Below are 14,975 nucleotides of genomic sequence, written 5' to 3'. Positions count from 1 at the left end.
ATGAAACCGTTTTATAGATGGGTTTACTTTCGCTTTAAATAAGGTTTGCCCGTGAAGAAAAGTTTTAATACATGTTCAACTGCTTGCACCGCCAGAATTAGTAGTAAGTGGAAATACCACCAACCCACGCAGATGGATAACTTGTGTAATTAAATCAAAAAGGAGCAGCATGTTATAATGAAAGTAAATGTGAAATAATTAATTTAATTAATTAATTGAAACCGCACTCTCTGTAAAAGTGCAAGTGCAAAAAAGTGCTAATATGCTAATATTACATAAACCATAAACACAGCAGTTTATAAATGTGTAAACGCCTTAGCTTTGGAGCTAATATTAGGGGACTAATATTGCATAAACCACAAACACAACAAATATGATACATAAGCTTCTCAACTTTAGAGTCCAAATGTAAACAAACCATAAAGCAAAACAATCAAAAAATCAAGCAATCAAAAAAATCAAAAAACAAAAAATCCCACTGTGAAGTGAAATAAAGTGTTCAAGTAGACAATTTCTGGATAAGATCTTCCTATACTGGGCAATCATCAAAGACATATGTCTTCTACCACCATCACCAGCCACACATCCTACTCACCAGAATCCAATGACCCCCCCATTACAGGTAGTCAAAAACACTTTAAAGGAAGGTGCCAATGGAGATTCTCATAACCGCAGCTCAATCCAAATGCTGTGTAGTCAGGATTCCTGTGGACCTATGCAGGTCCTCGTGGGCGTATTGTGGAGACCTCGATGTAGAATTGGTCACAACAGACCATCAATGCCATAAGTTGAAAAAGGAAAAAGGATAGTGAATTATATCAAACATTTATTTTAAAAAATTAAGTAAAAAGTAAAAAAGACTTCATAGCAGCTAAGCAAACAGCCATGTGTAGGGAGACGCCGCTGTCATTCCAGCTGCATTGCAAACAGCAGAAATGACATACCACGCTCAAGCCACCCTACTGGTTTCGTCAGTACGCTCTGACGTCATCAGGGGTCATGTGAATGCATACGTCTCCTTCAAATATATACAGGTCCGCCAATTAAGATATCCAATCTGGTTCAATCCTTACTGAATAAAAGGTAAATTGTAAATATGACTAGCTAAATTGATTAAGGAAATCATAAACTATATTTATATTAATTTAATTTGAATTATATAAAAAATATTAAATTAAAATTAAATTAAATTAGGATTAAATACTGCCATCTTGCGGCCAAAAATCCAAATGGAATGAAAGAAAGAAAAAATATCAAAGAGAAGAGCTTGCACCGCCAATCTTCACTCATGAAGAACTAAGCTGGCTGAAAAATCTTTTGCATCCAACCAGGTGTGAGTGGATTGCTCCTGAGCACTGTGGTTCCAGTCACCAGTCCTATCTCTTTACTTCTGTAGTGACAACAGCAGGCGGGAAGAACCACAGTAGGCAGAGGAAGCCAGGCATCCAGAACACCAGGATACTTCAGATGCCGAAAACACTTCAGCCTCCATGGGTCTGCAGCACAGTGAAAGTTGGCAGCTAGAGGGGAATGCATTAACCGTTTCCTTACAGAATGCCCTTATTTTAAAATGTTTAATTTAAAGCCCAACTCCAGGTTGGATCCTTTGGCCCTCCATTTCCACCCCAAATATCCCCCCGCCCACATCATTCTCTTATTAAAAAATATATGTATAAATACTTGTTTTCCTGTCTTCAGACCATTCACAATCTCTTGGCCCCAGTTTACACTAGAATGCAGTGCGGAAAACCCTCAATCCGTGTGCGTTTCTCGCACCATGGTCAAAACGCATTGCCCTTGCAATCTGCAGCCATGTTAATGGCTCCCGAAAAAGCTGCTGAATATGTGCTTTCAACTCGCCATTGTAGGTAACGTTCATTACTGGTTTGTTCACTTGGTTGCCAGTCAAGCCCTGAAGGCAGTGAGTAGACCCCCCCCAAAAAGGGTTGGAAATTTCTTGTTCTGTATCCCTGACCTTTAAAGTGGTTGTAAACCCTTTACAACCACTTTAAACTACAAGCAAGCCTATAATTAGCCTTACCTGTAGCTGCACTGCATATCTCCTAAACCTGCACGGTTTAGGAGATATCCCTGTATTTGCGTGTGCCGACTTCATGCGGCACATGCACACTTAAGCCAACTGAAGCAATGGCCCGTACATGCCGTTGCTTCCATTGTACTGTGCCATTCCTGGTGGCTCGTGCGCATGTGCGGGAGTGATGTCATCGCGCCTCTGGCCAATCATAGCGCTGGAGCCGCGATACTGGAAGTAACCTCAGGGATAGATGTCGCCGGCCGGAGGGGGAGATGAGGATGGCTGCGGGGGCTTCGTTCTCGGGTAAGTAATTCATAATGAGCTAGTATGTTATGCATACTAGCTCATTATGCCTTTATCTTGCAGGGTGTTTTTTTTTTTTTCAATAGGGTTTACAACCACTTTAATGGAATAAAGTTGTATCATAACCTCTTAGCAGTGGGGTGGCGCTTAAATTTCAACCCTTCTTACATTACACTACAAGCCAAGGAGATGTCTGCCCAGGAACCAGATCATTTACACCAACATTAACACCTTAAGATAACAATACCAGTAAAATAAACCTACGGGTTCAGCACAATCTTTACACTTTCCTCCATTAGTGAAATTTTAATGAGACCCTAAATGCAGTGCGGTTTCCTGCTCCGGATTGCATGGTACAAAACTACTATGCGATCTGGTGCGTTGGATGCACAACTTTGTTTTAAAGAAGAGATCTAATGAGCGATGAAAACCTAAATTCCAGACAACTGATTTATGTAGAAATACTTGCGTCTTTTAAAAAGAAAAGAAAAGAAGCTGAACAATTGTGCAGCAAATGTCTTCTTTATCTGCCACTACTGCCTGCCGGCTCCTCCCCTACCAGGAGCCCGATTTGTGATTTTTACCTATTTGGTAGCTCAAGCAAAGCTCTGTTGATCCCACCCCTTCTTCTGTGACCGCCAATCTTGGGTGTGCTGATGTCATCAGTCCTGGTCTAGCACTTACAGTGTTAATATGAATATGCCCTTTGCTGCAGTCGATGCTGTGTTTGTTTTTTTCGACTGGAAACAGCAGACTCACACTGATGCACCCCCTCCCCCTGCATGCATAGTGGTGGAGCTTGTCAGCACCTGGCACCTGAGACTAGCACTGTCAATCAAAACAAATTAGCTGTACGTCTCCCACCGAACAGCATGATCCAACAGCGTGGGGGGGGTGCACTACTGATTATGCTAGCTTGGTATCCACAGTACCCCTCAAAAAGGGACAGAGTGCTGCTTACACTGTGCCCCCATTAAAACCAGATATTTTCTTGGGTTAAATTCCTGCTGTGACTTATAAATCCCACCCCACCACCACCACCACCACCTGCTGGTTAAAGTACAGTAAAACACACACCTGACCAGTTGTTCTAAGTGCAGAGCTCACAAATACATCAAAAACGATCAAAAAAACCTTAATAGTTGGAGCACATCCATGTATATGCTATGCAGAGATCTGATTTTATTGACAGATTGCTTACTAACGCTCTCCCCCCCCCCCCCACCCCCCAGAGTCTTGTTGTTTGTCTCCAAGAACCGCAGTGACACGGCTTACTCCTGAGTACCATTGATTGATTGATTTGACCGATTGACTCATTACAGTTTATCTTCAGCGCTACATTGCTATTGCTAACAACCTATGATAGATGGAGGCATTTTTTTTGTCTCTTTCAAGCATTAATCATTTAAAAAGCTTATTATTCAGTGACAGTACTTTGGTCCCAGAGACTGGATGACAATCACTCTCAAATTCACTAAGTGGAGTGCTGTCAAAAAAATTGTCTACTTATAGAATGAGCAAACTTCCTTTTAAAAAAGTTTTGCTGCTGTGTACTGGATCATGATTGCCATCTAGTGGAATTTTATAGCAATGCAGAGTGATTGTTTACACCATCTTTTTTTTTTTTTTTTTGTGGCGGAGCGTTAGTTTGTTACAGTACTAACAAGGTGCCAGGGACACCAACACCGGCTGGTGATAGAATGTTTTGGCACCTTGAGATGTATGTGAGATCTGTTACAGAAGTGTAGTCTTTAAGGAAAGGAAAGACATACAGTGAAGTGTCAATCTTATCTATATGAGTTTACATCCTTGAAAAATATGCGTATGCATGTAAACGTGAGTGGCAGCGGTTATGTGTGTATAGCCATGCACAGCGTTTTCTGTAATACATCTCAAAAAAGCGCTGCAGCTGTGGCTTCTAGGCTCCATAACAACAAACGTTTTTTACTCCTCGCGCTCATACACGTTGTAGCATGTTATAGCTTAGTGAATTGGATCTATTATTCTAGTAAACTTCACTGTATAGACAAGAGTTGCCTCTATTGTCATTACCAATCTCTGCTTCTGAAAATGTGAGGTGCCTGGCTGCCTTGCTGAATTTGTATCTTCAATACGTTCTGATTTAAAGGCCAAATAGACAGATGATGTGCTCTCATTTCTCTTGTTGCATGCGTTTTTGAGTCAGTGGCTCAGAAACTCTGTCACTTCCAATACAATCTAAAGAATTGCTTCTGCAATACAATACTTTAAAGTGGTTGTAAACCTATGGCATAAAATATGAACAAAGCAGAACCCTCTATAGTGTATATGTCTCTATCCAGAGAACTACGTCTCATTTCTGTCTGCCGCCTAATTTGTCTGTTATCTGCATAAGTTGCTTCTGTCAAGATTTCCTGACACCAAGAGAAAAAAGGTGACAGGAGAGGGTGCTGTGATTGACAGCCTCAGCTCTGTTTGTGTGTGCAGTGTGAAGGAAGGTGTGTCCTTACCTCCAATCAGCTCTCAGAGCTCTTGTCACTGAGCTCTGCGGTGTGTCATTTCAGCTCTCTGTCCCCTTTTTTCTGACAGCTCAGACAGGCTTAAATTCTGGACTTTGAACATCAAATCCTGACTTGTTGCACACTGGAGAGGTAAGTATCCAGTCTTCTATAGAAAGAGCTATTTTTTTAAATTTCACTAGCAAGTGGTCAGCAGCATCATCTCCTGTATTTCTTTTGACTGAGACACACATTATGGCTGCGGTCACACGCTCCATTTTTGTTCTTTGCTATATCATTTCATACCAGATTTGGGAATTTATTTGACCAAAAGTTTTTGGATGCATTGAGTGAAGTATAGTTCAGCACCCATCCAGCATTATAATTAACAAAATGTTTTCTTACAGGCCTGGCTGACTGAGATCAATGAGTATGCCCAGAAAGATGTGGTCATCATGCTTCTTGGAAACAAGGTGAGGAAAAGATTAAAGAGAATTACAGAGCTACCCCTGCAAGGGCCGCTGGAAGTTGCTTGTCCCCATTGTTTGTCCTGACCTAGCAAGCTCCCAACCAGTGGTGACCCGTCCATAGGGGGCACACGGGTGCCGTTCCCCCCCCCCCCCCCAAGCTATTCACACACAAAAAAAGGTGGCCCTTTACCCTTTAACAGAGTCTAGGCGCCGGATACACAGCGGTCTATGGGAAGCTTCCCAGCTTGCAATCAGCTGATTTGGGGACGCTGATTTGCCCATGTTTAGGGAGTGTTCAGGGAGCAAGTGATGCGCCCCAAACACTCCCCACTCTACACTCATTCTTCTCCGTCCTCCTTTCCTATCTATTAATTGGTGGGGGACCGGAGGACGGTGGGCATTGGGTGGCGCTTTTTGTGATACTGCATTGCGTCACTTCCAGTTTCCCAGCTCACTGCTGTCCTTTGTGGAGTGGACTGACCCCGACTGAGACTGCCTCAGTGACCAGCGTGTGGAAGGCCTGAGCGGCACGGCTCCTCTTAACGGGTAAGCCCCTAGTAGCAGCACAATGTTCCAGTCCACCCAGCATAAGCATCCCATTGGAGAAGCACAACAATCCCCTTGAGGCCCTGACACGATCATCGGTGTCAGTGGGAGGAATAGTGCCCCTTCATTAGTGTCATTGGGAGGAATAGTCACCCATTATTAGTGTCAGTGGCAGGAAATATGCCCCCACTGCTGCAGACAGTAGGGAGAATAATGCCCCAAGGGTTGGATAAAAATAAGTAAAGGGCCATCATTTGGAGACCACTAATCTAGAGGGTAAAATATTTTCCTTATTGCTTGCTCCGTAGGCTTCCTTCCAGGGGCAGACTGACAACTCATGGGGCCCCCGGGCAATAGGAGATTATAGGGGCCCCCAGGCAATAGATTATGGGGCCACACAGTATACACACACACACACACACACACAAACACATTCAGTATACACACACAGACACACAATATGCACACACAGAATACACATACACACACTGAAAAGGTACTGGAGTGGCGGGGCAGCTATAATCTTTGGATTTTTTTAAAAATCATAGATGTTTACATACTGTTCCTGGTTTTATTGAGGCTGGCAACCCCGATGGGGACCCTTAGTGGCATGGGGCCCTCAGGCAGTGCCCGAGTGCTCAAAAGGTCAGTCCGCCCCTGCTTCCTTCTGCCATGTAACTGGTCCTCTTCACCGCTCACAGCCTCTCCAATCTCATCTTGTCCAGTGGTTCTGCATTGTACATGAAGTTGTCAAGGACCCGTCAACATCCTAGGAGAGTCAGAGAGCGGAGGAGAGCTGGCTGCTGGGTGAAGAATAAGGTAAGTATCACTACATATTACTTTCAGCCTAAACAAAGCCAGCTATTAACCTTTGCAGTAGGTGGCTGTCTTGTTAATTGTACAGCTGACTGATGTTTTGTTTTATAATTGATTCTGCTGCCCTGCCTCGCACTTTTGGATTCATCAGAATGGTGGAGTCGATCTTGGGGTACAGCTTTGGTCATATTGTAATTCCACTTAGCAAGCAAAGGGTTAAATCGTAATAATCGTGTAATAGGTTTCCCAGTCTGGTGCTGAAAAGACTTTAGCTCTCGTTAAATATTCATCATTTACTTGAAAGCTCACAATGCATAAAACATGTGTTCACACTCCTCACTAGGGCCCTGGCATTCTTCTGATTTGTAAAATGAAATTCTGGTCCAGAGAACAATTATTTTTTTGAATTGCTTAATGCATCAGGGTGTGCAAAACCCGGTCACAGGATTCCCGAGTCAAGCTGTCCAGTAATGGCCTCATTTCAGTTGTGATTTGTTTTCATCTCCTCTCAGGTGGACTCCACTCATGAACGGGTCGTCAAGATGGAAGATGGAGAGCGGCTGGCAAAGGTGAGTTGGATATATAAAACCTACCTAAAGTACAATGTTGTAGATCTAAAGCCTAGTTTGATGACATTTACATGTATTGATGTAAATGTCATCAAACTAGGGTTTGATGACATTTAATTTAGATCTACAGACTATAGACAATTGTCATTTGTTTTAATAAAATTGTGTTTTAATTTTTTTCATCTCAGTGCTGCCGACCTCCTCTAGCCCTTTTCAGCCACTTCCTATCTACATGCACTCGCTCCATCATTGACTACACTTTATTGCTCTGGACCGGCTTCCTGATGGTGACAGCAGAAGACCATGGCTACACAATATGTGCTGGCATGGCCCCTAGTAGTCTCCACCATATGACTGGGTAACAGTGCAGGTGTAGGGATGGGAGACAGTTGACACCCTGTAACAGGAAGTGACTGAACAAGGACCTTCATGGCAGGATCACCAGTTGTTCTTTTACTGAATGTTGCACTTTTTTTTAAAATATTGAAGACAACTTAAAATGACATCAACATGTTAAAACTTATATGAGATTTTAGGGATTGGGTTTAGATCTATTATCAGCTGTGGTGATATTAGGTGCCAACATGAGACCTTCTGCCATATTTTGCCATAGAAGGCCAAATGTATAAAGGCTCATTCTGAAGACGCACAGCGGGTAAAATAAGACTTGAACACGTCACCATTTTTCTAGGTAAATATATTTCTAAAGGTGCTATTGACATAAAGTTTTTATTACATGTCGGTAAAAACCCATGCAATCCATACATACAAAGAAACCAAAACAAATACGTTCAGCAATTAAGTTATGTGTAATAAAATGGAATGACACAGGGTAAAGGTATAGAACACATGAAGAAAGGGAGGTGCATAAAGGCATGGAAAGCCAAAACACCAGCTGAAATCTATCAGTAATTAGAAAGCAACCCTTCCCCTTGTCAGTGCAAATTAATATCAGCTGGTTCAGTCTCAACTGATGGCTTATAGAAAGGTGTCTCATCACCAAGGTGTCACACAAGAAACATCTCATGATGGGCAGTGGCGTAGCGTGGGGGGTGTGGCACCGGGCGCAAAATTTAGGGGGCGCAGCGCAGCATCCGGTGCCAGTGTCACTCCATCCTATGAACGGTGTCACTCCCTGTGCTTCAGCCGCCATGTTGTGGCTCAGGGATGGGCAGCGGCTGCACGGTGATTGGACAAACGGGTGTCATTGTGCGGTGGCAGGGGCTGGGTTGCTCTGGGGGATTCCGCCTCTGCCTCTCTGTCGTCTTCTCCTCCTCCGCGCTAGACTGGATTTTCCCTTTTCCCCATTGTGGCAGCCAGTCTGGGACTGGCACGGCGGCACCTGCTCTATCCCACAGGGCAGCACATGTAATGAAATTGCATCTCCGGGGATCTTCCTGACTAAGTGAACTGTGGTATGTGACACAGATGTATAGTACAGTCACACAGTGTATACTACTACATACATACAAACGAGCATCTCCATCTACCCCACTAATCTCCAATGTCCCTCCTGTCTCCCCACTGTTGCTCCTGTCCTCCCAATTATCCACAATGTCCCTCCTGTCTCCCCACTGTTCCTCCTTTCCCCCCAATTATCCCCAGTGTCCCTCCTGTCTCCCCACTGTTCCTCCTGTCCCCCAATTATCCCCAATGTCCATCCTGTCCCCCCCAAATGTCCATCCTGTCCCCCCCCAAATGTCCCTCCTGTCCCATCAAATGTTCCTTCTGTCCCCCCAATGTCCCTCCTTTCCCCCCAATGTTCCTCCTGTCCCTCCAATTATCCCTAATGTCCCTCCTGTCCTTCCACTTATCCTCAATGTCCCTCCTATCCCCCAATGTTCCTCCTGCCCCCCAATGTCCCTCCTGCCCCCCCAATTTTCCCCCTGTCACCCACTTATTCTCAATGTCCCTCCTGTCCCCCCACTTATACCCAATGTCCGTCCTGTCCTCCCAATGTTCCTCCTGTCCCCCAATATTCCTCCTGTCCTCCCACTTATCCTCAATGTCCCTCCTGTCCCCCCAATGTTCCTCCTGTCCCCCTATGTTCCTCCTGTCCCACCACTTATCCTAAATGTCCACCCTCTCCCCCCACATATCCCCCCCCCACTTATCCCCAATGTCCTTCCTTTCCCACCACTTATCCCAAATGTTTCTCCTATCCTCCCATGTATGCCTAATATCCCCCACTTATCCCAAGGTGTCCCCCTTTCCCCCCACTTATCCTAAACACCCCCCACTCCCCCCACTTAGCACCAGTGTTCCAGCTCTCCCCCAAGTTATAAACTAGCACATTGCCACCCCCCCCCCCCCCCCCATTTAGCACCAATGCCCCATTAACTTGGCACCAATATCATCGCCTATACCCCCTCTTTGCACTAATGCCCCCTATACACACATAACATTGCACTCCTACTGTAAGTTGTAGCTGCTCTTCTGTAGCAGCCCCTCTCTCTGATACTTTGTAGGTGGGGAGGAGAGGATTTGGGGGTGAGAGAAGAGCTCTTACTGGAAGCGCACTTCTGAACTCTGCTCACTCTGCGTAGTGCACTCCTGGACTCTGTGCACTCTTGAGCTCCTCACTCTGTATATAGTGCACTCCTGAACCCTGCACTCTGTACCTAGCGCTCTCCTGAACTTTGCACTCTGTACGTAGTAGAGTCTTAATCTTTTATCTTTGTATATAGCACACTCCTAATCTTTGCACTCTGTACATAGCACACCTCTGAAGTCTGCACGGTGTGCACAGTGCACTCCTGAACTCTGTTTGCAGTGCACTCTTGAGCTCTTGACTCTGTATGAAGTACACTCTGAACTCTGTACCTAGCACTCTCCTAAACTTTACACTCTGTACTTAGGGAACTCCTGATCTTTGCACTCTGTACGCAGTACACTCATGAACTCTGTATGTACTGCACTCCTGAACACTGCACTCTGTTAGGCGGTGGTGTGGTTGAGGTCCTGGATTTATTCTCTAAGAGAAAACGCCCTGCCTATAGTATGTCTGCAGTCTCTGACCATATCTTGTAGTGTGTCTGCAGTCTCTGAACGTCTCCTGTAGTATGTCTGCAATCTCTGAACCTCTCCTGTAGTATATCTGCAGTCTTTGACCATCTCCTGTAGTATGTCTGAAGTCTCTGGCCATCTCTTGTAGTATGTCTGAAGTCTCTGACCATCTCTTGTAGTATGTCTGCAGTCTCTTACCATCTCATGTACCATGGCTGCAGTTTCTTATCATCTTCTGTACCATGTCTGCAGTCTCTTACTGTCTACTGTAGAATCTCTGCAGTCTCTGACCATCTTCTATAGTATGCCTGCAGTTTCTGTCTGTCTCCTGTATTATATCTATCACTAAATAATATGCACAACCCTTATGTCTGGTTTATTTTTGGCTGCCTGCTCTACTGTATATAGGCGTTCCTCATTATTTGCAATCTAAGCCTCTGATTGGCTGCACGCAGCCTTTTATTATTGGTTGATACTGAGAAGATATCTCTTTGATTACTGTAATCAAAGAGATATCTCAGATCTAACCAATAATAAAAGGCTGCAGGCAGCCAATCAGAAGCTCCGTCTGTGAGTGGCGGAACCTGGGACCCCATTCTTGGGTGCTAAAAGTCCACAGGTTAAGGGGCGCAAATTACTTGACTTTCCCCGGGTGCTGACAACCCACGCTACGCCACTGATGGGTAAAAGCAAAGAGCTCTCTCAAGACCTTCACATCCTTATTGTCGCAAAGCATACTGATGGCATTGGTCACAGAAGGATTTCTAAACTTCTGAATGATCCAGTGAGTACTGTTGGGGCCATAATCTGGAAGTAGAAAGAACATAATTTCACCATAAACCGACCAGGTGCTCCTCACAAGATTTCTGAAAGAATTAGAATAGTTGTCCAAGAGCCAAGGACCAATTGTGGAGAGCTTCAGAAAGACCTGGAATTAGCAGGTACAATTGTTTCAAAAAAGACAATAAGTAATGCACTCAACCGCTATGGCCTGTATGCGTGCTCACCACACAAGACTCCATTGCTGAAGAAAATGCATGCTACATGTTGAATCTTGTTTAAAGTTTGCTGCACAACATTTAGACAAGCCTGTGAAATACTGGGAGAATATAGTCTGGTCAGGGGATACCATAAAAATTAGGTTATGTGTCATAGAATGGAATGACACAGGGAAAAAGTATTGAAGACGCCAACTGAAATGTATTTAATACTTCGAAAACGAAATCCTTTGTTGATAATGACAGCTTCAAGTCACCTCCTGTATGGAGAAACTAGTCGCTTCTTCTATCAACTCTGATCTTTAGTTCTTTTCATAGATTTTCTATTGGATTCAAGTCAGGTGGTTGGCTGGGCCATTCTAGCAGCATTATTTTTTTTTTCTTTGATACCAATTAAGCATTTTCTTGGCTTTGTGTTTGGGATCATTGTCTTTCTGAAATGTCCACCCCCCTTTCATCTTCATCATCCTGGTAGATGGCAGCAAATTTTTATGAAGAATGTCTTGGTACATTTTCCCATTCACCCTTCCTTCGATCACATGAGGTTTGCCAGTTGAAAAACAACCCCACACCATGATGTTCTCACCTCCAAACTTCACTGTTGGTATTGGGGTGTTTTTGGGGCGATGTGCCATTTGATCTCCAAACATGGTGTGTATTATGGCATCCAAAGATAGAGTCTCATGACTACAACACGGATTCTTTGAAATTTCAGGTTTTAGCTCGGGTACATCTACCAACCCGTGGGGGTAATTTTGACCAGAAAATTCTCCAGGTGGAGGCTATGTGGATTTTTAAGCTAGAGGTGGCCCAGCCACCAGGCCTTAATGATGCTATTAGCTACGCATCCTTTCTATAACAACCAAAATTTCCCCCTCCCTCCCCCACTCTTCGTCTTTTCTCTTTAGTTATTTGATGTTATTTACATTTAGTTAATTTATAACTCTATAGCAAATGTGTAAAGCATTACATGTACTTAATTCACCCCGTCATACTCTGCAAATATGAATGCTTTGAAACCTGTATGTACACTTTGGATGCTCAGCTGTGTTTTGAATGTATTGAGAAACTGCAAAAAATTGTTTATTAAATGTTTTTTTATTTATATGCAAATAACTATTTATGTATTAACTCATTTATTTTGAAGTATGCCCCCTTGTCTCGCTCCAGGACTGGATGTTACTCCCAACTCAGGGGATTTTATGGCCATGCCCGTGTCTGTGCACTCCCTGGGGTGTCTGTCAAAGTATTGGCCGTATCTATGACCACATCTATTGTCAGCCAGCTACCAACATGAGGCGCCCCGGAAACGTTTCCACCAGAACCTAGTCGGGGGCCACCAATGCCTATCGGCTTTCAAGCTGCTAGGTATTTGGTCACTCCCCCTCTCCCGTGTGGAGCGCAGTGTAGCAGACGCTGGTTGCCTATCAGTTCCGGCTTTACGCTACGCCGATCAAGCTCAATCCCCCACCATCAGGTGTGGCTCCGTTTCCTCCCCCCGCGGCCTATCAGGGCAAGCCGGATAGAGTGACCGCCCCCTTCCTCCTCCACCTGGAATGTACGGTGGTGGGACATGAACAGGGGATTTTTGCAAGCATGCATCCCCGCGGCTCAGTTTGCACAGTTGGGCTCGCTCCCGTCTCTCCGGATCCTTTGGGTCCACTTGTTGATTTCCCACGGTCCGGACGACGGGAGCGACCCCGGGGATCCTCCCCCTATACATACCCCTTTGAACGAGGAATGGCGACCTCCTTGTCTACAAATAGTATATTTTTATAGTCTCTCTTCAGCGGTTCATCTCTCCATATGTGAGGGACGTGGAGGAAAGACGTTTTTTGAATCATTATAACACTATAGGTATGGACACTCTATCTTCCATTTCTTGCTCTACAGACGTGTCTGTTCAATCTCCTCATCCAAGTTTGCATCTGCCTCTGTCTAAATAGGTCCTTCTTTTGAGGCTTTTGCCCACGGACTTTCTTTAAAGTTCGCATATATATTCAGTTTTCTCCAATTCCATCCTACTTGACCGGCTGGCATTGAGCGCATGTTTGAGCTCCCTATAGAAGTAACTATTAACTATAGGATATATTTTGGGTAAGTAATTATGTACCTCAACCCCACCAACACTTCTCTCTCACCAGCACATACCCCTCTTCCCCTCTCTTCCCTTCCCTCTTTTTCTCTCTTTCTTTTTTTTCCCCCTACTCTCTCCCACTTTTTCTCTCCTCCCCCTTTTCTTTATCCCGCCCCTCTCCTTTTTCTTTCCTCCCCCTCCTTCCCTTTCCCCTTCCCCCCTCCTCCTTTTTCCCTTCCCCCTCCTTTTCAATCCTTTTCTTCACTTGTTTCTAGGCCTCCCCGTCCCCCTTCCCCCCTTTCTTATTACTTTTCTTTTTCTTCTCCTTTCTCCCTCTGTCCTTCCCTTCTCGTCTCCTTCTTTTTCCCTTCATTCAGTTTCTCTTTCTCTTTTCCTCCTCTCCATTTAGTTTACAAGGTTCATTAGATTCCTTCATCTTCATATAGGGGGTCCCCCCTCCGTAATTTTTCCTCCATCGTGGTGAGGTGGAGCATCCCCACGGGCACATAGGCCTAATTTAAGTCGCTCTGAGCTGGCGTCTCCTATTTGCAATCTCTGGGTGAGTCAAAATGCATGTCTTTGGAATAAAACTGTCCATGTCTATATACATAGACAAGCACATTTTCATATGTAGATATCTTTAATACACTCTCTTAGATTTGTACTTTATTTAGAGTACTTTGACTTAAACACTTCATGCATGTGTAAACACTGCTGTTCATGAACTATGTAATGTAACTGTATGTATATATTATTAGATATTTTATAATATAACATATAGATTGCATTAAGTGTTTTTACATGATATGCATTTATACACACTAATGTAAAACAAATGTATTACTATGTCTTTTTTCTACATATTTGTATTCATGTAAATCATGTTATTCATGTATTGTTTATTAATATTTTTAGAATGAATGTGATTTCCCACTGTGCTGCTTGCAAGGCCCCGACGAAGCAAAATTAAATCCGTGAAACGCGTAGGCCACATCTCTTCTAATGGTGTGGGATTTGCACACCCTGAGCTTACAAAGATTGTAACTTATCTTAATTTTGTTTTTTTAGAAGGCACTGCCTCGTGGCAGTTGAATAAAGTTTATAAATTTTTTCATAATATGTGTATTTTATTTTTCCTTGTATTCCTCTGAGGCACAATTAAAGTCCCACCCTGTTCTTTCCTTTTCTTGAAACACAGTTGCATATGGCATCCAAAGAGTTCAATTATGGGCTCATCTGAGCAGAACTATATTTTCCCAGTATTTCACAGGCTTGTCTAAATGTTGTGCAGCAAACTTTAAACAAGCTTCAACATGTAACATGCCTTTTCTTTAGAGCCCATTCACACAGGGGCAACTCCTGATCCGACTTCAGGTCGCCCCTAGTCGCCTCAGGTCGGACAACATTTAAAAAGCAATGTAAGTGAATGAGAGCCGTCTTAATGCACACTACTGAAGTCGCTCCGACTTCAGAAAAGGTTCCTGTACTACTTCTATCCGACTTGTAGGCGACTGGTACCCATTGATTTCAATGGAGATCGCCTCCAAGTCGGATCTCCGTTTATACGGAGGCGACTTTGACAGAATTATCAGCTCTCAAGAGGGAACTCCACGGCAAATTTCTGAAAAAAATTTGGCGTGGGTTCCCCCTCCGAGAGCATACCAGGCCCTTAGGTCTG

At 44.0% G+C, this 14,975-nt stretch overlaps 1 protein-coding gene across 1 annotated transcript in view; it reads left to right on the top strand.

The window, feature by feature from the left end:
* The window catches only part of RAB26 (RAB26, member RAS oncogene family), a 382,574-nt gene that overhangs the window by 357,035 nt on the left and 10,564 nt on the right, over positions 1 to 14,975 (top strand). The window contains exons 6-7 of the mRNA XM_077449361.1: positions 5,223 to 5,288; positions 7,160 to 7,216. Coding sequence (XP_077305487.1) covers positions 5,223 to 5,288; positions 7,160 to 7,216 — 123 coding nt within the window. The remainder of the gene's footprint in view (positions 1 to 5,222; positions 5,289 to 7,159; positions 7,217 to 14,975) is intronic.

The sequence above is a fragment of the Lithobates pipiens genome, unplaced genomic scaffold (assembly GCF_037356315.1).
Source record: "Lithobates pipiens isolate NorthernLeopardFrog02 unplaced genomic scaffold, aLitPip1_a1.2 Scaffold_22, whole genome shotgun sequence".
NCBI classification, from domain to species: domain Eukaryota; kingdom Metazoa; phylum Chordata; class Amphibia; order Anura; family Ranidae; genus Lithobates; species Lithobates pipiens.
This window is presented reverse-complemented; position numbering and strand designations above follow the sequence as displayed.